Source organism: Mustela putorius, unplaced genomic scaffold (assembly GCF_011764305.1).
Source record: "Mustela putorius furo isolate JIRA1106 unplaced genomic scaffold, ASM1176430v1.1 tig00000580_pilon_pilon_pilon, whole genome shotgun sequence".
NCBI classification, from domain to species: Eukaryota; Metazoa; Chordata; class Mammalia; order Carnivora; family Mustelidae; genus Mustela; species Mustela putorius.
In genome coordinates, this window is record NW_025421423.1 from 15,401,180 (window position 1) to 15,428,424 (window position 27,245).

Genomic DNA, 27,245 nt, shown 5'->3' on the forward strand with positions numbered 1-27,245 from the left:
CGGTTCAGCATCTGACTTTGGCTCAGGTCATGATCTTGGGATCATGAGATGGAGCTCCCTGTCAGCTCCCTGCTCAGCTGGGATCTGCTTCTACCTCTTCCTCTGCCCCTGCCCCAACTCATGCTTTCTCTCCCTCTCAAATAAATAAGTAAAATCTTAAAAAAAAAAAATTGTAAATGTAGTGAAAAAGCAAGCCACAAGTAAGAAGCTATTTTAAGTATATATGGTTTATAGATACCATATATTTATTATTTATATTTAAATATCTAAATATATGAATATGTATTTACATACAGGAATACCTTTAAATTTATTTATTAGAGGGAGAGAGCATGAGCAGGGGGAGGGGCAGAGGGAGAAGCAGACTCCCCACTGAGTGGGGAGCCTGAAGTGGGGCTTGACCTGAGCTGAAGGCAGCCACTTTACGGACTAAGCCACCCAGGCATCCCCATACATGAATACTTTTTTGGTGAAGTTCATTGTAAGTAACCTTTATACCCAGCATGAAGCTTGAATTTATGACCCTAAGATTAAGAGTATCATGCTCTTCTGACAGAGCCAGCCAGGTGCTCCAATATATGAATACTACGTAGATTATATGCTTGACCTATAATAGTATCCTATAATCCATCTGTTTCACCAATAAGAATATATGCCTTAGAGAAACTGTTGCCCATGTGACTGGAAAAAGTGAACAATAATTTTTTTCTAAGGTTTTATTTATTTATTTGAGAGAGAGAGAGAGAGATCACAAGCAGGGGGAGGGGTAAAGGGAGAAGCAGACTCTCCACTGAGCAGGGAGCCCGAATTTGGCACTCAATCCCAGGACCCTGGGATCATGACCTGAGCCAAAGGCAGAGGCTTAGCTAACTAAGCCAATTAGGCAACCAGAACCAAAATATTTTTAGCAACATTTTTCATAATAGAAAAAAGAAGGTTCCTGAGAGAACAAGAGAGAAACCAATTTCCACAATACTTTTTATGAGTGAAATTCAAAATAGTACAGTTTTGGACAATACAATGAGAAGAATGAAATTTTTTTGCGGTGGTGGGGGGAAGAGAGAGGGTTTATGAGTTTCCTAGGTCTGCTGTAACAAAATAACCACAAATTGAGTGGCTGTAAATAAATTAATTCTCTCACAGTACCAGAAGCTAAATGTCTAAAGTCAAGGTATCCCTTGGGCCATTCTCCCTCTGGGATTGTGGGTAGAATTCTTCCTTGCCTCTTCCACAGTGTGAGAGAGCTTCTGGTGACAGTCAGCGACCCTTGGTATTCTTGGCTTGCGTCACTCTAGTCTCTGCCTCTTTCATCGCATGGTGTTCTTGTATATGGGTCTTCATGTATAGTCTTCCCTCCACATTTCAAATCATACTGGATTAAGGGCCCACCTGACTCTCATATGACCTCATTTTACCTAACATCTGCAACAGTCCAAACAAGGTCACATTCTGAAGTACTAGAGGCTAGGACTTCAACATATCCTTTTGGTAGATAGAATTCAGTACACAACAGGGATTTAATGTCTGACTTCAGGGGGTTCAAAATTAGTGTTCCCAGGGGCGCTTGGGTGGCTAGGTCGGTTGAGCATCTGACTTCAGCTCAGGTCATGATCCCAGGGTCCTGGGATTGAGCCCCGTGTCAGGCTTTTTGCTCAGCGGAAAGCCTGCTTCTCCCTCTCCCTCTGCTGCCACTCTGCTTACTTGTACTCTCTCTGTTAATGAATGAATGAATGAATGAATAAATAAATAAAAATCTTTAAAAAAATGGTGTTTCCTCTCATTGAATTGATCATAAATGTTCATCTGTAAACAATTTTTAGCTTTAGGGCTATACTGTTTAGGAGGCCCTTGGCTTAGCCATGGATGTGTTGATACTAGGAATAGTAAAAAAATGGGAATGAGTAGTTATATGTAAACGAGTTGTTACTTTCTGGGGTGGGAGAATAGAATTAGAGGAATAGACAGGTGGCTTCTGGAGTGTTGGTAATACTGTTTTCCTTCCCTCTTCTCTGTTCTCCATCTTTCCTACCAAAATGTTTATTTCTTGTTTTAAAACCCTTCCCCATGTTTACCCCTGACCTTTTCTAGAATGTAAATCCTATAGATCTTGGCAGAGACCTTACACTGTTTTTTGTTAACAAGCCTGTTTATGTGGTTACTGTACCCTTTTCTCTTTGCTGTTGTCATTTTCACTATATTCCCTTTAATCCTTCTCCTTAGACAAGTTTTTTTTTTTTTTTTTAAATGCCCAGCAGGCAGCCTAGCATATGGGGCTTGAACTCACAATCCTGAGGTCAAGACCTGAGCTAAAATCAGAAGTCAGCTGCTTAACTGACTAAGCCACCCAGGCACCCCACCACTATCAATTTTAAAACCTTTGCATCATCTTCAGAAGAGACCCCATATTTCTCAGCTATCAACTCCCATCCCTGCACCCCCAGTCCTAGGCAACCACTATCCTTGTGTCTCAATAGATTAGCCTGTACTGAACATTTTATTTAAATGCAATCATACAATGTATGGTCCTTTGTAACTGGCTTCTTTGACTTAGCATAACGTTTTCCAGGTTCATTCATGTAATATGGATCAGTACTTTCTTCCTATTTATTGTTGAATATATTCCACTGTATGGGTATACAGCAATTTATTTATCCTCTCATCAGTTGATAGACATTTACATTTTTTCCAATCTGGCTATTACGAGCAATGATGAGCATCTGTTATACATTTATTTGCTTTTAGATAATTTAAGTGGTATGTATTCATTGTAGAAAACTTGAAAAAGCCTGAAGACCATAAAGAATGTGATAAAATTTATTCATAATTGCATCACTCAAAAATAAGCTTTGTTAACACTTTTTCTGTGGGGGAAAAAATTATTTTCCCCACTTTTTCTGTGGGAAAATGTGTGTATAGTTTATTAATTCCCTATTTCTTGTTAAGGTTTCCTTTTTGTCTGGGGGTGCCTGGGTGGTCAGTTGGTTATCAGTTGCCTTCAGCTGAGGCCATGATCCCAGGGTCATGGGATCGAGCCTCCTATCAGGCTCCCTGCTAAGCAGGGGAAGTCTGCTTCTCCCCCTCCCCCTGCTCATCGCCTTTCTCTCCCCTCGCTCACTCTCTGTCTTTCAAATAAATGAATAATATCTTTAAATTTTTTTTTTTTATTTATCAGAGAGAGAGGGGGGGAGAGAGCGAGCACAGGCAGACAGAATGGCAGGCAGAGGCAGAGGGAGAAGCAGGCTCCTCGCTGAGCAAGGAGCCCGATGTGGGACTCAATCCCAGGACGCTGGGATCATGACCAGAGCCGAAGGCAGCTGCTTAACCAACTGAGCCACCCAGGCGTCCCTGAATAACATCTTTTAAAAGGGGTGTTATATGTAACTAATGAATCCTTGAACACTACATCAAAAAGTAAAAAATCAAAATTAAAAAAAAAAGATTTTCCTTTTATCAGGCCAGATATTGTTTGCCCTATCACAAGGCTGGCCAACTGCAGTTGTAATAATTTTTAAATCATTATGCAGTGGCAGTATCACAGAGCTGTTAGCTATCAGGGAGGGAGGGAGGAAGGAAAGCTTAGAGAAAGTTTTCTTGTTTTTTAAGATTTTTTTTATTTATTTGAGAGAAAGAGAGAGGCCAAGGCGGGGGCGGTGCAGAGCAGAAGGAGAGGGAGAAGCAGACCACCTGCTGAGCGAGGTGCCCATTCAGGGCTTGATCCCTGGACCTCAGGATCATGACTTGAGCCAAAGGCAGACGCCTAACCGACTGAGCCACCCAGGTGCCCCTGCAGAAAGTTTTAGGGGAGGAAGCATAAATATTGTGAAAATATGCAGAAGTTCCTGATACTAACAAGTAAGTAAAACACTGAGGTTTCTTATAAGGTCATTATTTGTTCTGTTGTAGGAGGCTAGCAGGATGTACAGTTTTTATCACAGGTGCAAGTCGTGGCATTGGCAAAGCTATTGCATTGAAAGCAGCAAAGGATGGAGCAAACATTGTCATTGCTGCGAAGACCACCCATACAAACCCCAAACTTCCAGGCACAATCTTCACTGCTGCTGAAGAGAGTGAGTGAATGGGATGATGCCATTTCTTGAAATGTTCTAACTGTGGTTTCAGTAGGGAAATTTGCTGGAGAGTTTATAGCTATTTGAAAGCTACTCTAAATAATTTTATCTGGTTATAGAAATATTTTGTCACCGGGGGGCAAGGATTTAGGAACTCTGTCTTTCCCAGCACTTTTGTATGATATGAGAGACTCCCTTTACAAATCATGTCTCTTAAAAGCAGTGGTTCTTGGATCTGTGCAGAGAATAGGGGAGTGGAAATGAGAGGTGGTTGGTGTGAACACTTGGAAAAAGTTCTCCATGTTTTTTATTCTCTGTGCTATTTGAAACTCATTATCTTAATACTTTAAGTTCACAAGTAATTATCAAGTGCTTCTAGTCAAGGCATTGCGCTGGGCACGATATCAGGAGGGAGGGCTTAAAATTCAACTTTGGTGGCTATTGCTAGTTTTGTTAGTCATGTTAATAGCATTGTGGTTATGTTAGGGGAGCACATATCAGGTATTTATGAATGAGACGATGCCCGAGATTTGTTTTAAAATATACTCCAGCTGAAAACAGGATCGGGAGTAAAAAAATTAAACAACTGGCAGAGAATTAACAGTCATTGAAGATAGGTGATAAGATTCATGGTAGTTAAATATACCGTTATTTATAATTTTGTCTTTTTCTTGAATTTTTTCATAATAAAGGTTTTTTAAATTACCTTCCTTTTTTCTTTTTTTCTTTTTTCCTTTCTTTTGTTTTTTAAAAAAAGATTTTATTTATTTATTTGACAGGGAGAGATCACAAGTAGGCAGAGAGGCAGTCAGAGAGAGAGAGGAGGAAGCAAGCTTCCTGTGGAGCAGAGAGCCTGATGCGGGGCTCGGTCCCAGATCCCCGGGATCATGACCTGAGCCGAAGGCAGAGGCTTAACCCACTGAGCCACCCAGGCGCCCCTTTTTTTCTTTTTAATAGAGTTTTTTAAATTACTTTTTTTTTTTAAGATTTATTTATTTATTTTAGAGAGCACACACATGTGCTCAAGAGTGGTGGCATAGAGAGAATCCTCAAGCAGACTCCCTGATGAGTACAGAGGCCAAGCAGAGCTTAGTCCCATGACCCATGAGATCATGACCCAAGCTGAAACCAAGAGCTGGATGCTCAACCAACTGAGCCACCCAGGCACGCCCCCCACTTTTTGTTTTTTCATATAGTTGGTCTCTCTAATCGGAGGCTGGATATGGGTTTGTCTGTCCTACAGTAGGGTGGCGTCACTAGCAGTTATAAGAACAGTTATTTATATTGATTTTCTGAAAATGGGGTACTTCTTTTGGTTCACAGCAGAATGAAAAGGTTAGTATTTGAATGTCTCAATGCTTTTTTGTTTGTCCTTTGTAGTTGAAGCAGCTGGAGGAAAGGCCTTGCCATGTGCTGTTGATGTGAGAGATGAAGAGCAGATCAGTGATGCGGTGAAGAAAGCAGTGGAGCGATTTGGAGGTAGTACCTTAATTCTGAAATAATTATTGACTGTTATAACTATAAATTTAAAATTTTTTTTAACTTTCCTAAGTCTTTGGAGTATAACCAGATATGAGTATTCACTTATGTAGAAATGCAGCTTAAAACCATGTGATGACTTTTGTATTGTTAAAAGTTATTTTGAATAAACATCCACCATTTATTCTCAAGTTAGGCCCTTGACAGTAACATACATCTAACCAACTAGTTTCCCAGATCTCATCCTCTTGCCTCTCCTCAATTAACGTGATCATCAATTTGATGACTTTTGATATTTATTGGATTAAGTATAGATAACTTACTGCCATTTAAGATGTTTCACATTCTGATCTCAAAAGACTTTTTTTGGTTCCATCTTTTTTCTATGCCTGTATGTAAATACTTTATTCTTCCTCAAATAGTTTACTTCCATATCCTTGCCTTGAGGTTTTTGCCTCTTAACTTTTTCTCTTTCCCATCCTGAGACTTCTCCAGTGCCTACCTGTCCATCTCCATTCCTACCTGAAATGCTCCCTTCTCTGTCTGTGAAATCACACCTTTCTGTGGTTATATCTTATCTCCTTCATGAAGCCAATTTCCTCACCATGCCAACTAGTCAGAAGTGTATTTTTCTTTTTCTGAATTCCTAAAATATTCCTTTGATCCTTATCTTGCACTACTTTTTTTTTTTTTAAGATTTTTTTTTTTTAAACTTGACACAGAGAGAGGGAACACAAGCAGGAGGAGTGGGAGAGGGAGAAGCAGGCTTCCCACATAGCAGGGAGGCCGATATGGGTCTCGATCTGAGGAGCCTGGAATCATGACCTGAGCCGAAGGCAGACACTTAACAACTGAGCCACCCTGGTCCCCCTGCTTTATTTTTTTAAAAGATTTATTTTAATTTAGAAAGAGAGAGAGAGAGCTGGGGTGTGGGGAATAGAGGGAGAGGGAGAGAATATCAAGTACACTCCCCACCAGGCATGGAGCCTGACACCGAGTTCAGTCTCACAACCCCGAGATCATGACCTGAGCCTAAATCAAGAGTAGGACACCTAACCAGCTGAGCCCCTCAGGCGCCTCTGTTGTACTGCTTTAGATCTTAGTATTTTTTTTTCCTCATTTAGTTCATAAACTTCTAGAAGGCAGGTGTTGGGGGTGAGCTAAAGCTATGATGGTATTATACCAAGGCACCTGGCCAAGTCCAAATCCTGCCCAAACTGTTACCACGCTTCCCTGCTCCCCCTATAATATTCCAGAGACTGTATGTATGTATGTGTGAAAGATATTGACCAATGGGAAAAAATATCTTATTGTCAGCATGACTTGTGTTTATAACCTTCACCGCAGAGTACTACGTTATAAAGGGCCGGAGCACAGAGTTTAGTTTTCAGTTAAGAGGATATGTTTTCCATACCTTCGAGGGGAAACAAAATATCTCCCAGTATGTTTTAATACTTTGTTTTAAGATTTTTATTTATTAGAGAGAGAGAGAGAAAGTGTGTGCTCGCATGGGCGCACAGAGGAGGGGCAGAGGAAGAGGGAGAGAAACCTAAGCCAACTCCGCGCTGAGTGCACAGACCAACCCAGTCTCAATCTCACAACCCTGAGACCAAACTGAGCCAAAACTGACAGTCGGATGCTCAGAGGACATCGCCACCCAGGCCCTGCCCCTATTTTGCTACTTATTATTGAGAAGGTCATCTGAAACACACTTTCTTTTTGATAAATTTACAAATTTGCAGTGGAGTTATCTCTGCTCTGAAGTCTTGTCTAAGATTTTCTTTCCTCCTCCTTAGTATCCACTTTGATGTATTTAAAAATTTTTGCTTTCCTTTTACCCATCAGTTTCTGCTTTCCTGGCATAACAGTGCACAATGAAGAGGGAATTCTGTTCAGCCACTCAGCTGCCACTCTCATATAACTATTAAGGATGCCACATTTACAAGAAATGATTCATAAGCTGCTCCTTTTTTTTTTCCCCCTCTGTACTCTTTTTCCATGAAGATGCGAAGCCTTGATTTTTTTGTTTGTTTGGTTTTAGTTGCATGCTGTGGTTGCTACCGTTGTGACCTTCTGTTTGGGGATTCTCTGGGGCTTTGAATTCTGCCTTTTGGGAAGACTTTACTTTTTCCCGATATTTCTCTCTGCTGGAGAATTGTCTTTAACAAAATCCTGAACAGTTGATAATGCTTTCAAACCTGTGCCTACAGGGTGCTCCCTGTCACCCTGCCTTCCCTCACCTTCAAAGTTTTCCAGGCCTTGAGTAAATTATGCTCTTTTTTTTTTTTTAAAGATTTTTATTTATTTATTTGACAGAGATTACAAGTAGGCAGAGAGGCAGTCAGAGAGAGGAGGAAGCAGGCTCCCCGCTGAGCAGAGAGCCCGATGTGGGGCTTGATCCCAGGACCCTGGGACCATGATCTGAGCCGAAGGCAGAGGCTTTAACCCACTGAGCCACCCAGGCGCCACAAATTATGCTCTTTTATAAACCATAGAATCATTCTTTTCTGCAACCTTTCTTTTCCTCCTGAAGCATATATACGCACATGCACACATATATATGTGTATATATATAAAAAATTATATATATACATACGTGCGTGTGTATATATATATATATATATATAATTTATTTTTGCTTGTGCATTACTTTTCACTATTGTTCCCTGATCCATTTTAATTTGGGCCATCTGAGTGTAGAAATTCTGACCTACCTCTTTATTAGAACTATTTTTTCCTTTATCACTGGCAAGTCAAACATAGTTTACCATGTCAGTATATCTCATCTACTTTCTTTGCTTTTGAGCCCAGATGTTTGCTCTGCTAACATCTTTGTCACTTATTACCACATAGTGAGAGAGATGAAGTCAATAAAGTCTGAATTTGCTTAAGGAATCTATTGATTGGGTCAACCCTTACTAGCTTCATCTCTCTGAAGAGGGTAGTTCTACACAGGGTGGTGTATATACCCATCAGCTCAGCCTCTCACTCAGACCTCTCCTCAATTCGCTTTGCTCCCACCTGGCTTCCTTAGTGAGAATCATCTTTCTTGCCTCCCAGGCCCTAGCAGAGTGCCTTTGTACTGTAGCCACTCACTGATTATCTTTCAGTGGTAGGCTGAGCAGCTCATAGCTTTGTGGATTGACAAGTGTGTCCTGATTTAAATATGCTCTTCATATGGGGCGCCTGGGTGGCTCAGTGAGTTAAAGCCTCTGCCTTTGGCTCAGGTCATGATCCCAGGGTCCTGAGATGGAGCCCCACGTCAGGCTCTCTGCCTCATGGGGAGCCTGCTTCTTCCTCTCTCTCTGCCTGCCTCTCTGCCTACTTGTGATCTCTTGTCTGTCAAATAAATAAATAAAATCTTTTAAAAAATGTTCTTTTCATTGATCATTGCTATTTGTGAAGATAACCATCATTATGTTCAATCTAGGAGGTTGCTAGTCACAGAATCTAGAACTTGCCTCAGATATGTGGATGACTTGCTTGAGTTGAGATTTGTTATAATGGAGTTATAAGATGTAATGTTGTTGAGTCCAAAGTTAGTCCTAAGGACACATTTTAAGAAAACATTACCAGGGTGCCTGGGTGGCTCAGTCGTTAAGTGTCTGCCTTCAGCTCAGGTCATGGTCCCAAGGTCCAGGGATTGAGTCCTCCATAGGGCTCCCTGCTCAGCAGGAGACCTGCTTCTCCCTCTACCACTCCCCCTGCTTGTGTTCCCTCTCTCGCTATGTCTCTCTCTGTCAAATAAATAAATAAAATCTTTTAAATAAATAAATAAAACCTTAAAAAAAAAAGAAAAAAGAAAAAACATTAGCAATACAGAGTTTATACAGAAGAATATGGAAATTGAGGAATGACTATGGGATCAAGATTTTATAATACCGTGTGTGAAAAAAGGGTGCTTAGGACCAAAATACATTATCCACGCATTGTGAGAGCGGGGCTTGGTAAGGAGGACAACAGGAAATGTTTATTGCAACAGTCTAAGCCCACAATAGAAGTTGTGATATTTCTATTTAACTGAATATTAAGTGCCCTTTAAAAAGAAGTGTGAATCATGGAGAAACAGAGAAGTGTTTTAAGTTACTTTCATATTTTACTATTTTCATTTAACATTATTTAACTAAACTTGTAACTAAAACTTGTAATTAAACTCCTAAACAAGATTCTGTTACATAATGAGGGGCCGACAGAATATGCATAAATAATCATTATTCTAGATTAATTTTGTGTATGAATTGCTAAAACAAACTTGATATGCTTTGATGATTTGCCTAGAATTGAAAATTCACTCTAGGTGTTTTCTCTTTTCCTAGTTCCCAAGACCAGGAAGGACCTCTTTTATTAAAGTAAGGGAGACTAGTGAGCTTGGATTTGGGGAGGGCCTTGGAAAGATGCTAGAGAGAAGGGAAAACTTTAGGAAGTTAACCTAAAGTTCTTGGAGATAAGGAGAGAAGACCAGGAGATAAGAGAACAAATTAGGAATAGAAGCTACAAACCACTGAGGACTAAGCCTCTTTGTGGTTTCAGGTGGAGCTCTGGAGATTGGCTTTCTCCATTGTGCCAATGAAAATAATTTGGGTGTTTCGCCACAGCCATCAAATCTTGCTTGCATTGGTATATTGTCAGTCATATTATCTAAAAGAAGTATTTGTGAACCAACTTAGTGTTCAACTATATAGAATGAATGTTTTAATTTCTTTTTGTTATAAAGTTAAAATTCCATTAATGGGAAGTTGGTTATTTGAAAACAGGAATTGATGTTTTGGTGAACAATGCCAGTGCTATTAGTTTGACCAGCACATTGGAAACACCTACAAAGAGAGTGGATTTGATGATGAATGTCAACACCAGAGGCACCTTTCTGACGTAAGTTACAGTGGTTGGGGAGAATCTTGCAATGTGTTTTCAGAGAACTTGTTGTGAACAGACTTGAACCAGATTAGCAATACAGTTTAAAACCTAGTCACTTGTTTTAAAGGCTTTAAAGTGCTCCAAGTCAGTAAATGGTATTTTAAATAGTTTTATTCAGAGCTCCTTTCTCTGTGAATCTAATAAAGTCTGAAGTATAGCTCAAACGTTTTCAAACATTTGCATGAATGCATGCCAACTCTTCTGAGTATTCAAATCAGCAGTAGTCTTTGCTTTCTCTGAAAAACACTGGTTATAGTTATGTAAATCATAGGAAGCTCATTATGAACCACATTTTTTCTATTTTTATTAAGTTTTTAATTTTAATTCCAGTATAGTTAACATGATTGTTATATTAGTTTAATTGTCTATGAATCACATTTTTTTAAAAGATTTTATTTATTTATTTGACAGAGAGAGAGAGAGAGATCACAAGTAGGCAGATTGGCAGGCAGAGAGAGAGGGGGAAAGCAGGCTCCCTGCCAAGCAGAGAGCCTGATGTGGGACTCGATCCCAGGACACTGAGATCATGACCTGAGCTGAAGGCAGAGGCTTAACCCACTGAGCCACCCAGGTGCCCCTATGAATCACATTTTAATATAACAGAGAGTAAAGGCTATTTTGGGGAATATCAGGGTGAATACAGGATACAGAATGAAACCAGATGTAGTTGTGATCTGTTCTGAATCGGTCAAACAATCCACTCTTGTTTGTCCACTTTTTATTTGTTGACTCTCAGGTTCTATCATTTTTTCATGTGGACTTAAGGAAAGATCAGTATAGAACTTGTTTGTCCGCGCATGTATCTTACATGTACCTGCCGTACAGTTATACATAAAATGGGTTAGGACTGATTAAGACCTTGGGCTTTGGAGTTAGATTCAAGTATGTGCTATCTCGTGACTTTTTTTCAAGAAACTTAACTTCTTGCAGATTCTTTTTCCTCCTTTGTGAAATGGGGACAATGAAGTATGTCACAGGATTGGTTGTGAGGGTTAAATGTAAAATTTGTTGTTAATCTGGGACTTTCCTCTTAGAGATATATTTTGTTGGGTCTGCAAAACTGGGCCCTGACAGAGTAAAACAATTTGTTTTTATTAGCACCTTTATTAGCTCAGAATTTTATTAGCTGTGCATATGAAAAAGATCAGATTTACACAAAATTCCAGATTTCTAGCTTTTCTTGAAGCATTGGAAAATCTGGCCACAGCATCCCCACATAGCAACAGTTAGGCACATAGCAGAGTGGCTGAGTGTGGACTGGCTCATTAGAGACATTAGCTTTAGCCTTTTGTTACATTGCAGTGTGACTCCTAGATACCTGAAACTGAGGACAGACTAAAAAGTTACCATTTTTATCTCGTTTGCTTGCCCTGCTGTTTTTCTTAAAGAGGGAAGTAAAATATTTCTCATACCCATGTGTCTTGTCTGAAGTGGGAAGATGAGACATACGCCAAGAGTGCCATATGTTCAAGTAAAATGAGTGAGAGCTTACTTCTTTGTAGACGTGGGGCATATTTCTATAAATTCAGTATGTAAAGTCTATCTCTATTGAATGGAAATCACTGTGAATCCAACCATAGTAAGAACTATGGCAAACATACAGAAAAGATTGTGGTGAAAGACTTATATAGAAAAAGGACTAACACTTCAATAGGATTTGTGTTTATTTTCAAATAAAACCAGCCGCGCTGCTCTGTGATGCAGTCGTGTGTTACATGAAGAAATTATCTGGGCCTCAAAACCTTTTACAGATGGTAACTTCGTGAAAGAATTTTGATTAAATACAAACATTCAAAAATATAAACCTAAGCAGGAATACTGTTGCTCAGCATGTTGAATTAAGGCTTAAAAGGACATGATTTGTGAGAAATTAAATCATTCATGACGGTTTCAATTGTAGATGATGAAGCCACGGATATAAACATTCTACTGACCAAGTTTTATTTACCTAAGGTATCAGGAGAATTTTGACATGATTTAAAAAAAAAAAAAAAACTTTTAGACTGGTCCCATGACACGAGCATGGAAATGACTTGTTAAGCACTGAGAGACATCTTAGGAAGTTTAATATAGATTTGTCAAAATCGTAGTAACCATAATTGTAGACAGTGCTGTTGCGATGCTCAGTGTTAACTTTAAGCTGTCATGAATGGTCAGTGTTAGCTTTAAACTTTAAACACTAATGTAGAAATGGTTCACGGAGATGCAGAAAATAATTTTGGTCATCGTATTGTTCATTGGGAATTGCTCTTGCTTTAAAAAGTTAAAAATGGACTGTGTTACAAATTTAAGAACTAAACACACTTCCATGGTTTGAACCACAGTTAACTGCTTTACTAATGTTGACTGGAAAGGTGATCCTCTGGTATGTAACAAGGTTATGTGGCTGTGTTGTATTGTTGAAGAGATTTTGTTTGTTTGTTTTTTTAAAAGATTTTATTTATTTGAGAGAGTGAGTGAGTGTGTGTGTATGTGTGTATGAGAGAGAGAGAGAGAGAGGGAGAGAGAGAGCATGAGTAGGGGGAGAGGGAGAAGCGGACTCCCCACTGATCAGGGAGCCTGAAGTGGGGCCTGAGCTGAAGGCAGACACTTAAGCGAGTAACCCATCCAGGTGCCCCAAGATTTTGGTTTTAATTTAAAAGAAATCAGCTGTTTTTTGCTACCCCTGAGAGAATTCTCAACTCAATTTCCATACAAAGATTGGATCAAAGACTTAGCTTTATCAGTCAACATTATGACTAACTAAACACAAATGTCTGATTCTCATTGCTCATTCCTTGTGAAATTACGTCTTTGGAAAACCCATTTGGCAAGGACAGCCTGGCCCCTTTCCTATACCACGATCATTCTCCAAAAATGGCTTAAACTGCATTCCTGCAGTTACAGATTTGAAGGTTCAGTTCAAAACAAAGCAAAAAAACCCCTGATTTTCAAACTGAGAAAATGACTTACTTTGTTCAGGTACATTTCTCAATGAATACTACGTGTATAGTTGGAGAACTACTGATGGAACATATGAGCCATAGGGCACTAATGTACTCAAAACTAAATATGAGTACATTGGAATAGCAGATCTACAAATGTCTCAGGAAGAGATACTCTAAAATAAGAAGACTTTTTAATTTTTTTAAATTTTTTTTATTTATTTTTTTTAAAGATTTTATTTATTTATTTGACAGAGATCACAAGTAGGCAGAGAGGCAGGCAGAGAGAGAGAGAGAGAGAGGGAAGCAGGCTTCCCGTGGAGCAGGGAGCCCGATGCGGGGCTTGATCCCAGGACCCTGAGATCATGACCCGAGCCGAAGGCAGCAGCCCAAACCACTGAGCCACCCAGGCGCCCCAGAAGCCTTTTTTAAAGTAAAGATTCTATTCATTGTTAAAAGTTCCTGCATTTCGGGACAGCTGTTACTTTATCTTGTTTAATTTATTTTATTTTTAAAAGTAGGTTCCATGCTGAATGTAGGACTTCATCTCACGACCCTGAGATCAAGAGTCGCATGCTCTACTGACCGAGCCAGCTAGGTGCCCCTGGAACAGCTATTTTTTAAATAATACTAAATATTTTTCCCAGTTAAAGGGTATTGCAATGCCAAATGAAAAGACCTGATGTTGCTCTTTGGATCAAGGACAAGGTGTCAGGCTTTTGGCCCTCTGTGAAAGTTACAAGTTATGAAAGTGAAAATTGATAATGAAACATTTCCATTTTAATTTTTATTTTGTTTTTTATTTAGTGACACTCATTTATTCATGGAAGGAAAGCGTAGATTATTTTCTCAGGCAAGCCTGGGAGAGAGTGGGGGCAAGGACCAAAGAGCTGACCTGTTTGGAGGTTTCAGCAAGGATCTAGAGCTCTTTCCTGATCCCTGGCACCCAGAGCCCTGTGGCAGAGATGAGATAGAAGACAAACCCTTAATTTGCATTTTTAAGTTTTAAATATATAATCTCCAGTGTTATAGGTGTTTGTATCATGTTAAATGCTTATAGAAATTGAATAATAAAGTTCAGGTGCATTTCTGAACAGTTAATTTTTTTCCCCTACACCCAGCTCACTTTATTCATTTACTTAAATGCCTATTGAGCTTGTGAGCCTAATTAAGTAAAATAATTCATGGAAGGGTAATAAGTACAGTGCCTAGCATGCAGTAAGTTTTCAGTAAACTTAACTATTTTATTAAGCTTTAGTTATTAGTATCTAAGTGTGGTGCTAATTGTCTTTAATACATAAGATTGAGCATGTTGCTCGTAAAAATGCAACTGATTTAGGATTAGTAATGTTAAGGTCCAGTTAGGCAAAGTGCAGATGGAAAGGTTTTGTCTAAAAGATCAAAGGAGAAGCTCATGTTTATAATGTAATTGAAATGAGCTCTTTCCTTGGATGTAAAATGTAGTCATGATCTTATTGCCTGGAATAGATTTGGTTTTTCCTGTGGAGATTTTAGCTTCATTGGTTTAATGAATATCAGCTGTAATAGTGTTTTCCCCTCCCCAGCTCACTCCCATGAAAGTGAAGCACTTTTGGAAAGGAAAAACAGTATGTATAAAACCTTTTAGTGATACTGATTGTATTTGGTTTCTAGACCTGAAAAGACATTGCAAATGGTAATAAGTATGTTGTACATTAGTTAATAAAAAAAAAACACAAACAAGAATCAACTAGTTCAAAGTCCTAGAAATTACTGAATGTGAAATAAAACTAAAAGCTATATAATTTTAAGCTACACAATGTTACAGCTTAATAACACAGTGTAGCTTAATCATTAATAAATTAAAAATGTTGAATCTAAGTTTAAAAAAAATAAATTACCTACCATTTTGAATAGTTTTTTAAAAAATATAAAAACTAAATATTCATCTCAAAGGTATACTGCATTGCATATTGGTGCAAACTAAATTTGGGAATGTATTGGGAGTTGTGTTACTAAATTACAGTTCCAGCTTAGAAGGAATACCACAGGGCGCCTGGGCGGCTTGGTGGGTTAGGCCACTGCCTTTGGCTCAGGTCATGATCTCAGGGTCCTGGGATCAAGTCCCGCATCGGGCTCTCTGCTCGGCGGGGAGCCTGCTTCCCTCTCTCTCTGCCTGCCTCTCTGTCTGCTTGTGATCTCTCTCTGTCAAATGAATGAATAAAATCTTAAAAAAAAAAAAAAGAAGGAATACCACATCTACTAAGATGAAATAAATCAGTATACATTATACGAATAATAGCAGTTGTTTATTTCATGTTTAATATGTACTGTTCTAAGTATTTAATATTTATCATCTCATTTTAATCCCTTGGTCAGTCCTAGATGGTAGCAGATATTACCAACACTTAAACAAATGGGAAAACTGAGAATTAGAATATATTTTGCCTGAGATCACTTGATGAAGGGGAAGAAGAAAGATTTGAACCCCACTCTGTCTGACCCGAGCACCATGTTCTTTACCAGAGTACTGCCCGTGCTGGCTGGCAAGGACATTAACTTGCTGAAAACCATGCACGCGCCGCGCGCGCATGTGTGTGTGTGTGTTGGTGGGAGGAGAATTGGAAGGATGTAGTTGAGGACAGCTTCAGTTGGAGTTAAGGCTAATGTGCCAAGGATTTTATTATTTTCACCAAGCAGATAATTTTTTAGGCTATCAAGTAAAGTTTCAAAAAAGTGAAAATTACTGCTTTTCCTACCTTCATTTTAGGAAAGTAAATGCAAACAAACAAAAGCAGCCTACAGATTGCTGACTAGGTTTAGTTGCTCTGTAGAAGTACTTTAAAATACAATCTTAGGGATGCCTGGGTGGCTCAGTTGGTTAAGCATCCAACTCTTGATTTTGGCTCAGGTCATGATCTCAGGCTTGGGAGACTGAGCGCCTGCATCAGGCTCCCTGCTCAGCCGGGAGTCTGCTTGAAATTCTTTCTCTCCCTCTCCCTCTGCCCCTCTGCTCTTGTGCATGTTCTCTCAAATAAATGAAATCTTTAAAAATAAATATAATAATTTTGAGAAGTGGGGAGGTTGTTAGAAATCTATTAACTTGATGTGTTTTCTTTTGCTTTCAGATCTAAAGCTTGTATTCCTTACTTGAAAAAGAGTAAAATTGCTCATATCCTCAATCTCAGCCCACCGCTGAACCTAAATCCCATGTGGTTCAAACAGCACTGTGGTAGGTGGTATGTTGAGAGGCTGTTTTGTTTCGTTAACTTGTTTTGCATTAAATCAGTGTTTCTATGATGTAATCACAATTTTTACATAGCATTCAACATTAACTTTTCTATGTAGAATCAAAAGTACTTTCAAAACTAGATTCTTAAACTTTAACCTGTAATTTAAACCACTGAAGTATAATTTACATTCAATAAAATGCAGAGATCTCAATGGTTCTGTTTAAAGAGTTATGACAAATGTATACACCTGTATAACCAATACCCAAATCCAGATACAGATTTCAATCGTTCCAGAAAGCTCCCTCACATCTCAGTGGGTGTGTTTTATCATATATAACTTATTCTTCAATAAAGTTGTTGGAAACTATGAAGTACTTTTCCTTTCACAGCAAACAAATAATTTGAGGTGAGTGTGCATTAAATTACAAGATTTATGTAGAGGTGCCTCCTTTAAAATAGTTACATCAGATACTTCTTCTTTGTACATATAATTCACTAAAATTTAGACAGGTAATTAGAAAGCCACAGGGCAAAGCTGAAAGAAGTTCTGTTTTAATTGACTAGATTAAACAAATCTGCAACTTTTTGTTCTTGTTTTACTAGCAGTGTAGCCATAGAAAGTGGTTATTTATACTCAGAGTTGTTTCTTAATTAAGCGCTTTTCTTTGTGGTTTCTTTCAGCTTATACCATTGCTAAGTATGGTATGTCTATGTGTGTGCTTGGAATGGCAGAAGAATTTAAGGGTGAAATTGCAGTGAATGCATTATGGCCGAAAACAGGTATGTATTTAAAAAAAAAAAAAAATCCAGATTGGAGTCTCATTTATTGTCCTTGACACTTTGAGATACATCTTGGGCAGGTAGATTGAGGTGGGAAACAAACTTTTTTTTCTTTTTTCTTTTTTGAGAGAAAGGGAGAGTTAGCACGCTAGAGGCATGAGTGTGGGGTAGGGGCGGTTGCGGGGCAGATGGAGAGGGAGAGAGAGAGAATTGGGGCTTGATCTCATGACCCTGAGATCATGACCTGACCCCAAATCAAGAATCATACACTCAACCAGCTGCACCACCCAGGCACTCCTGAACTCTGTTTTTAAAACTTAGAGGTTGGGGGAGGGCGAAATATGGAAGTAATTGAATTCTGAAGGGCTTAAACAAGCATGGGAAGATTGGGGAAAGGAAAGTATTCTAGTAAGTCTCATGTTGGGGCAGCCACAATACTAGATGGTAGTTTTTTAAAAAATTATATTTTCCCTTTGGTGCTAGGGTATAGAAGTGCTTCTGGATTTTAAAGTTATAAACAGCTACCTGCCTTTTTTATTTTTTAATTCCGGTATAGTTAACATTCATTGCTATGTTAATTTCAAGTGTACAATACAGTGACTAAACAATTCTCTGCGTTACTCAGTGCTCATCAGGATAAGTGTACACTTAATGCCTCTCACCTATGCCTCCAACCACTTCCCCTTTAGTAACTGTTAGTTTCTTCTCTATATTTAAGAGTCTGCTTCTTGGGTGCCTGGTTGGCTCAGTCTGTTAAGCATCTGCCTTTGTCTTGGGTCGTGATATCTGGGTCCTGGGATGGAAATCAGCAGGGAGTCTGCTTCTGCCTCCCCCTCTCCCTGTCTCTCTGCCACTACTCCTGCTTGTGCTCTCACTCATTCTCTGTCAAGTAAGAGTCTGTTTCTCGGTTTGTCTCTTTTTTTTCTTCTGTTCATTTGTTTTGTTTCTTAAATTCCACATATGAGTGAGATCATATGCTGTTTGTCTTTCTCTGACTTTATTTTGCTTAGCATTATACTCTCCAGCTCTATCCATGTGTCTCAAATACTTTCTCCGCAGTTGGTTTATTCAAATCAGGATATAAAAAAGTTTCACACATTATATTTGTGTGATATGTTTTTCACTTATAGTACTAACACTTTTAATTTTTTTTTCCTTGCTGCTGATTTCTTGAAAAACCAGGTCATTTATAGAGTTTCCAACATTCTGGATGTTTCTCCCCATTGTGTCTTTTAACATGTTTCTTTATTGTCTAAAGGACCTTTATATTGTTTATTTCTATGGTTCTTTCTGGAATTATTTTGTTTATTCCTTTATTGCTCGACAAATACCTGTTGGACAGTTATTATGTGAAGACATTGTGCAGGGCACTGTGGATACTTCTTTAGCCTTTTCAGCTAATGGATGATGAGGTTGGTAAGAGTTGGTCATGAAAACACATTTAATCCAGCATTTTTGCAAAGTATTATAGCTCTGGGGTACTCTTGAACTGAATTGCTAGAGACAACAACAGTAAAACTAACCCAGAGTTCTAGCTTAGGGACATTTGAGGGTTATCTTATCTTTGATCGCCTCTGTCTGCTGGGTGAAGGGATTTTACCACTCCCAGCAGAAGTGAAAGGGCCAAGGACCCGAAGGTATTGATGCCAGGGGAAGGGGGGACAGGGAGGCTGTGGGTGAGAATGTATGGAACATGGGGGCATATTGTTAATGTAACTTTCAGGAGAATTTAGCCGTTGCAGCCACCTTTGTAGTTACTATTTTTCTTCTAAGGGCTCCAAGGATCAGTTTTTTAAAATCCCTTTCGAATGCTATTTGACCGAGATTCCTTTCTTCCCCGGCCCACTGTGGGATCTGAACCATGTTTTACTGCTTCTTCATTTTCCATTATGTTTCTGTAGCAGACACAGTTCCTTTAAGATTTTCTAGAGAATGATATTCTTTGCAGTGGGGCAAAAGGTGAAAGTGAAAAAGTGCTTCTGTAGTGCTTTTCAAACGGCATGTCAAGATTCATTGGTGAGTCATGAAATCAATTTTGTGGATTGTGAAATTGAGTTAGAAGGTAGCAGTCAGAATTTTGTTGTTTTATTTCTAGTGGAATAAGGTAGAAAATATTAGGGGGCATTGCAGATTGTCAATATTGTTTCATATATAAAGGAATAGATTTGGATTTGTGAGTGTGTGTATAGGTAGGTATTATGTATTCTTAGTTATGTCAGTAAAAAGTGTTACTGATTATGGATCACAGTTAAAAACTTTAAAAGCTCACAGTTTACTGTGTCTTCTCTTCTTCAGCTTTCTTTCCTTCTCATCCGTTCTCAACCTCTTCAGTCAACCTCCTCCTCTCCCACTTCAGTCGTTGATGCTGTTGGTAGATAGTGAAAGGAAGTTAGTCTGAAAGGGAGCTCTTCCAGATAACAAAGTCCTAACATAGTATTTTCCCTTTTTTGTACCTCTATTATGTTACTTGTCATTTTCTATTCATTCATCTTCCAAACATTTTTATATGCCCAGGCACAGTTCTCTGTACTATTTATTCATTGTGCATACACAGGTAATTTATTATGTGTCTAACCTGTGTACAGGGGATTAAGGGTACTAAGGTGAAGGGGATGCAGATCTTACCCTTCGAGTTTACTCTTTATTTATTAATTAAAATATTTTATTTATTTATTTGACAGAGATCACAAGTAGTAGGCAGAGAGGCAGGCAGAGAGGGGTGGGCAACCAAGCTGCCTGCTGAGCAGAGAGCCCTAGGTAGGGCTCAATCCCAGAACCCTGGGATCATGACCTGAGCTGAAGGCAGAGGCTTTCACCCACTGAGCCACCCAGGCGCCCCTCGAGTTTACTCTTTAGAGGGGTTATCATCATCTGCATTTTGTCCTTCCCTCACCTCTGCTCCCCTAACCTTTAAGTCTTTGGTTCCTTGGGTAACAAAGTTAGAAAAAGCCTAGTCTGACTCTAAGAATTGTAGATTTTATTCATAAAATAGATAATTATTGGATACCTATTATGTGCCAAGCTGTGCTCTAGTAGTTAAAGATACATCAGAACAAAACAGACAAGAAGCTCTGTCCTTCTGGAACTTACAGTTTAATTGGGAGAGATACAATAGACAGTTAACATAAGGAATAGTAAAGTCTCTAGAAGGTGATAATGCTATAGAAAAAAATAGAACAAAGTAAGGGGGATTGGGAGTTTAGTAGATTATAATTTTGTTTTTTAAGGTTTGAGAGAACACACAGCAAGCAGCAGGGAGGAGCAGAGGGAGAGGGAGAGAGAGAATCTTTTTTTATTTTTAAAGATTGATTGATTGACAGACAGAGGGAGGGGACAGGTAGAGGGAGAAGGAGAGTAGGCTCCCTGCTGAGCAGAGAGCCTGATGTGGGGCTGGATCCCAGAACCCTGGAATGATGACCTGAGCTGAAGGTATTCCCTGAATGGATTGAGCCACCCAAGAACACTGGAGAGAGAGAATCTTAAGCCACCCAGGCACCCCTCCTGCTGAGCATGGAACTTGATCTCATGACCCTGATATCATGACCTGAGCTGAAATCCGGAGTCTTTGCTTAACCAACTGAGCCACCCAGTCACCCCTAGATTGCAATTTTGTTTTTTTTTTATTATTTTTTAATTTTTTAAAAGATTTTATTTATTTATTTGGCAGACAGAGATAACAAATAGGCAGAGAGGCAGGCAGAGAGAGAGGAAGGGGAAGCAGTCTCCCTGATGAGCAGAGAGCCCAATGCGGGGCTCGATCCCAGGACCCCGGGATCATGACCCGAGCCAAAGGCAGAGGCCTTAACCCACTGAGCCACCCAGGTGCCCCTAGATTGCAATTTTAAATAGAGTAGAAAGGTTTGGCCTTTTTGAGAAGATGAATTTTTTTTAAATATTTTATTTATTTTATTTGACAGAGAGAGATCACACGTAGGCAGAGAGGCAGACAGAGAAAGAGGAGGAAGCAGGCTCCCTGCAGAGCAGAGAGCCCGATTCGGGGCTCGAACCCAGGACCCTGGGATCATGACCTGAGCCGAAGGCAGAGACTTTAACCCACCGAGCCACCCTGGTGCCCCGAGAAGATGACTTTTGAGCATAGACTTGAAGGGGGTGCTGGAGTTACCCTTGGTGCTGTGTTAGTCATAGGGAATCTGAGGGAAGCATTGAAGGCTGAGGAAATGGCCAAGGGAAAGAGGTGAGCATGCTTGGCATGATCAAAGAGCAGGGAGAAGACCAATGTGGCTGGACTTAGGGGAGAAGAGTAGGAAATGAGATGATGCCCATAAGGAAATGGGGAGCAGATGTTGTAGGTTCTTGCCAAAACTTGGGTTTTTATTCAGAATGAAATGGGGAGCTTTTGCAGGGTTTTGTTTTCATTTTGTTTTAAATATTTTATTTATTTAGAAAGTGTGCACACCTATGCAGGAGCGGGTAGGGGCAGAAGTAGAGGGAAGAGAGAATCTCAAGAAAATTCCATGCACAGCGCGGAGCTGATATGGGGCTGGATCTCACAATCCTGAGATCAATACCTGAGCCAAAATTAAGAATTGGATACTTAGGTGCGCCTAGGAGGCTCAGTTGTTAAGCATCTGCCTTCCGCTGGGGTCACTGGGATGGAGTCCTGCATCTGGCTCCCTGCTCAGTGGGAAGCCTGCTTCTCCCTCTCCCATTCCCCCTGCTTGTGTTCCCTCTCTCACTATGTCTCTGTCTGTCAAATAAATTTAAAAATCTTAAAAGAAATAAAGAATTGAGTACCTAACCAACAGAGTTATCCAGGCACCCCTTTGACAAGGTTTTCAGCAGTGGAGGGACATGATGGTACTTTATTTAAAGGATCTGCCTGGATGCTCTTAAGAATAGGTTATTCGGCGGGGGGGGGGGGGGGGGGGAGGCGGGCGTCAGGGACGGGTCCCTGACTGACTCAGTAGAGCACAAGACTCTCTTAATTTAATTTCAGGTGCTTTGAGTTCAAGACCCATCTTAGATGTGGAGCCTACTTTAAAAAAAAAGATTTGGGATGCCTGGGTGGCTCAGTGGATTAAAGCCTCTGCCTTCAGCTCAGGTCATGATCTCAGGGTCCTGGGATCGAGCCCCACATCAGGCTCTCTGATCAGCAAGGAGCCTGCTTCCCCCTTTCTCTCTGCCTGCCTCTCTGCCTACTTAAGATCTCTCTCTCTCTGTCAAATAAATAAATGAAATCTTAAAAAAAGATTTGTGGGTTTTTTTTTTTTAAACCCTTTTGTCGGGGTCTGACTTTCAGTAGAACCCAGCGGGGAGCTGCTCTGCTATGTTTGAAACTCCCTGATCCCAGAAATCAGGTAGTCTAGGAACTGTTGAGCACCAGGTTCCCTAGGAACGTGTGGGTGAGGGGGCGGACTCTCTCTTTGGCCACACCCGTTTCCCCCAGGAGGAGAGACTCTCTGCACTGGACCTTGGTCCCCACTGGGTTGGGGAGGAAGGGGCCAGTATAAATTCTTGAGGGTCAAAGGGAGAAACAGGAAATTGATGAGGTTGGAGACTGTTGCAGTTACCTAGACAGTACATCTTGGTAGCTGTGTCCGGAGTGATAGCAGTAAAAGCAGTGGAGAGTGGCCAGATTCTGCCATATTTTGAAGGTGGAACCAATAAATAGGGAAAGCTGCAGAGGGGGCAGGCTAGGGAGCAGGGTTAGGAATTCATTTGGGGGCATTGTGTTTGTGCATCCAAGTAGATATGGTCAGTAGACAGTTGTATTTGCAAGTGTGGGTGTCAGGAGGGAGGTCCAGGCTGGAGATAGAAATTTGTGGGTTATTAACACGTAAATGGTATATAGGAAGAGAAAGGACCATTGGCCATTATGACATTCAGAGATTGGGAAGAAGAAGAAATACTAATTGGGAGAAGAAGCAGAACTATATAGCAGAGTAAGGTAGGAAGAAAATTGGAGTATGATATCCTGAAAGCCACTTGAAGAACATGTTTCAGGGAAGAAGGGGAGTGATTCATTGTGTCACATGTTGCTGGTAGTTCTTATGAAATGGGGACCCTGGATTTAGTAGTCTCTACATCTCCTTCATGTTACTTACAACATTTGTAATTGAACTATTGATTTTACAACTTGATTAATGTCTTTCTTGCTGGAATGAAAGTTTCTTAAAGGTAGAGATAGTATCTGCTTTGTTAATTTTATTGTAGTCCTTGTACACATTCAGTAAAAATTTGATGAATTAATGAATGCACAGTATGATTACCTTCTGCGTAGCTCCAGAATAAACATTCTGAACAGAACATTGCATGACCATGAAGGGGGAGGAACCACCAGGATTGACGAGAGAAGTCGGTTCACTTCCATCATCTTTGCTGTAGCTTTGAGATGTTCATTTTAGAAGTTTTACTAGACATCTTGGAACCATTGGTATTATTTGGAGCCTAGACTTGATGGCACAGTAAACTGAATTTAACAGTCCTGTTCCTTGTAATACATGACATGATGAATTATGTACAGGATACTTTTGAAAGAGATCAGGAGGACTGTGTAGTTCTGGTTAGAGGTCAGGAAAGGAGGCTTTCTAATAAAAATTAACAATTCCAGTAGGATCTCAAGGGGATTTGGGAATTAGCAAGCAGAAGAATTGGACAAGGCATTCCTGGCAGAGGGAACAACAAAGACTATGGTATAGGAAAAATTACCGTGTGTTTGGTGGAACTCTCAAGGAATTTGATAATGATAATATATGATAAATTATGGGCTTTTTATTTCCTACTGAACTTGAAGAATTGGGTGGAATGTTGGGTAGGTGTGAAGTTGTGGGGATGACTAAGCCCTAGATCTTGACTGCCAAGTTTAGGAGCTTGAATTTTAACTGGTATTCAGTACAGAGCCCCTTCAGAATTTTAGAAGCAGGAGAGCAGAGGGAAAATAGGAACAGTGGAGTGATAGGGTTGCTGATGAGGTTTAAGAAGTTTAATTTGGCATCTGAATGTAGGATGACTTGTGAGATCATGGAAAGAGAGGCAGGAGCGCTTGCTAGGATACTGCATTATTCATGACTAAGGCAAAATGGATTTCAGAGTGTGCCCAGGCTCCTGGCTGTTTGTGAGGCTTCTATTTAGAAAAACATGTTTTTTCATTCTAGACTGTATAGAGCAGTTCTTCATTCTTGCTGGAGCCAGAAGTAATCTCCCACCTGACAGGTGCTAAGGAGGTGAAACAGGCTTTCTTTCCAGAGGAGGAGTCAAAGGCAATGCTGATGTCTTAAGTCTGATATGTACTCTGTATGTTTATGTGAAAGGACATCTGTGTTTTTGTTTTTGTTTTTAAGATTTTACTTATTTGAGAAGAGAGAGAGAGCATGGGGAGGGGGCAGAGGAGGAGGGAGAAACAGACTCCCCACTGAGCAGGGAGCCTGGCATAGGGGGGCTCCATCCCAGGATTCTGAGATCATGACCTGAGCTGAAGGCAGATGCTTAACCAACTAAACCACCCCTCTTAGGTTGATTTTAAGGCTCTTCTTACTATGTGTTTTGTGCAGCCTGCAATCAGGAGAATCAGTTGGAAGCTATTAGATAATTCTCCATTTTTTCCTTATGAATGCTTAAGTTTTAGGGTCACCTTTAGGATTCTTGTGATCCAAGGCAAATCAGGTTTCGTTAAAATTTTTGCTTTTTTTTCTTCTTCAGAAATCAGTGAGTTTTCATTTGATGTATCCTATTGTGAACCTGCTTATTTTTTTTAAAGGTTTTATTTATTTATTTGACAGAGAGAGAGAGAGACAGAGATCACAAGCAGGCAGAGAGGCAGGCAGAGGCAGAGAGAGAAGCAGGCTCCCCGCTGAGCAAGGAGCCCGATGCAGGGCTCGATCCCAGGACCCTGATCATGACCTGAGTTGAAAGCAGCGGCTTAACCCACTGAGCCACCCAGCGCCCCAAACCTGCTTCTTTTGTTGTCAGTTTTATACCCTATTAGGGTAGCCTATGACATTGCAAAACTGTTGTTGAAAATAACTCTGACTTAGTTCCTGCTTTTGAGCATCTTTGCCTTCTTTGTATCTTTGGTAGAAAGATCAATGAAGTAAAGATAGGTTGTTTGGGGAAATCGCTCTTTGTTCTTAGGTTGTATGTATGTGTCTATACATAGGAACACACAGCACATGTACACATCCATGACATATTCTTAATTTGGAGTTTCTAAAAATTCTTTTACCGTTCATATCATATAGTCTATATGAGACTAAAGTGTGTGCATACGCGTATAGTTTTAAGATGCACTGTATTGGGGCGCCTGGGTGGCTCAGTGGGTTAGGCCACTGCCTTCGGCTCGGGTCATGATCTCAGGGTCCTGGGATCGAGCCCCGCATCGGGATCTCTGCTCCGTGGGGAGCCTGCTTCCCTCTCTCTCTCTCTCTCTGCCTGCCTCTCTGCCTACTTGTGATCTCTCTCTGTCAAATAAATAAATAAAATCTTTAAAAAAAATAAAAGATGCACTGTATTGAAATTTTTTTTAAAGCTTATTTTGAGTAATCTCTATACCCAGTGTGGGGCTCAAACTCATGACCTGGAGATCAAGAGTCGCATGCCTTCCTGACTGAGCCATCCAGGCATCCCTATAATGAAATATTTTTAGAAAAATTCTATAGTTGGGGTGCCTGGGTGGCTCAGTCGGTTAAGTGTCTGGCTTAGGGTCCTAATGGTCCTGAGATCAGGCCCTGTGTTGGGCTCTGCACTGGGCATGGAGCTTGCTTCTCATTCTCTCTGTCCCTCTCCCTTGGCCCCTCCCCCTCACCTCTTGCATGCAGGCATTCTCTCAAAAAGTAAAAGAAAAATTCTATAGTTTATGGGAGTGAGATAACTGAACTCTAAGAATGTTGGTTACCAAAGTATGATCCTTTAGTTTCATTAAGATCCTGGCTCTGAAGTCAAGCTGTGTTTGAATGCTAGCTCCTGTAACCTTGGACAAGTTATTTAACCCCTTTGTGCATTGAGTGTTCTCTTCTATAAAATGGAATAATAACAGTACCTACCTCATAGAATTCATTCAGATAGCTTATGTAGCGTATGTAGCAGCATGCCCAGCATAGGACACACTTGATAAATATTAGCTGCCCTTTTAAATTTAATTTAATTTATTTTTTTTCAAGTTTTATTTCTTTATTTGACAGATAGAGATCACAAATAAGCAGAGAGGCAGGCAGAGAGAAGAGAGAGAGGAGGAGGAAACAGGCTCCCCGCTGAGCAGAGAGCCCGATGCGGGGCTCAATCCCAGGACCCTGGGATCATGACCCGAGCCGAAGGCAGAGGCTTTAACCCACTGAGCCACCCAGATGCCCCTTATTTATTTATTTTCTTAAAAACAAGATTCTATTTATTTATTTGAGAGAGAATGAGAGAGAGCCAGCATGAGAGGGGGAAGGTCAGAGGGAGAAACTCCCTGTTGAGCAGGGAGCTGGATGCGGGACTCAGTCATGGGAATTCAGGATCATGACCTGAACTGAAGGCAGTTGCTCAACAAACTGAGCCACTCAGGTGCCCAGCTGCCATTTTTTATTAATAAGGTATCACATCAAGAGCAAAACCAGATCTCTTGAACTATTGGTTAAGCAAAAATTTTCTTCGTGGTAAAGGAACTATAGTTATAAGGTAGGGATATATTTTCTGACTCAGTGCTTTCAGGAAATTGTCCAAGTTAATTGTGCTGCCTTTGAAGTAGGGTTTTATGCTAGAATGTCTTCACCATGAAGGTAGGAGCTTTTATCTGTTTTTGTCCCCAATCCCTACAGTCATGCCTGACTTAGAGTAAGTAGTGAATCACTATATGTTGAATGAATGAAAAGGGGTTATTGGCTCTCAAAAGCTATAAAGTTTTCATCTTATGGACTGAATTATGTAAATTA

At 40.1% G+C, this 27,245-nt stretch overlaps 1 protein-coding gene across 1 annotated transcript in view; it reads left to right on the top strand.

Annotated features, from left to right (window-relative positions):
* The window catches only part of HSDL2 (hydroxysteroid dehydrogenase like 2), a 58,785-nt gene that overhangs the window by 5,703 nt on the left and 25,837 nt on the right, over positions 1-27,245 (top strand). Inside the window, exons 2-6 of the mRNA XM_004747817.3 lie at positions 3,904-4,067; positions 5,448-5,546; positions 10,301-10,415; positions 16,492-16,595; positions 17,278-17,376. Coding sequence (XP_004747874.1) covers positions 3,904-4,067; positions 5,448-5,546; positions 10,301-10,415; positions 16,492-16,595; positions 17,278-17,376 — 581 coding nt within the window. The remainder of the gene's footprint in view (positions 1-3,903; positions 4,068-5,447; positions 5,547-10,300; positions 10,416-16,491; positions 16,596-17,277; positions 17,377-27,245) is intronic.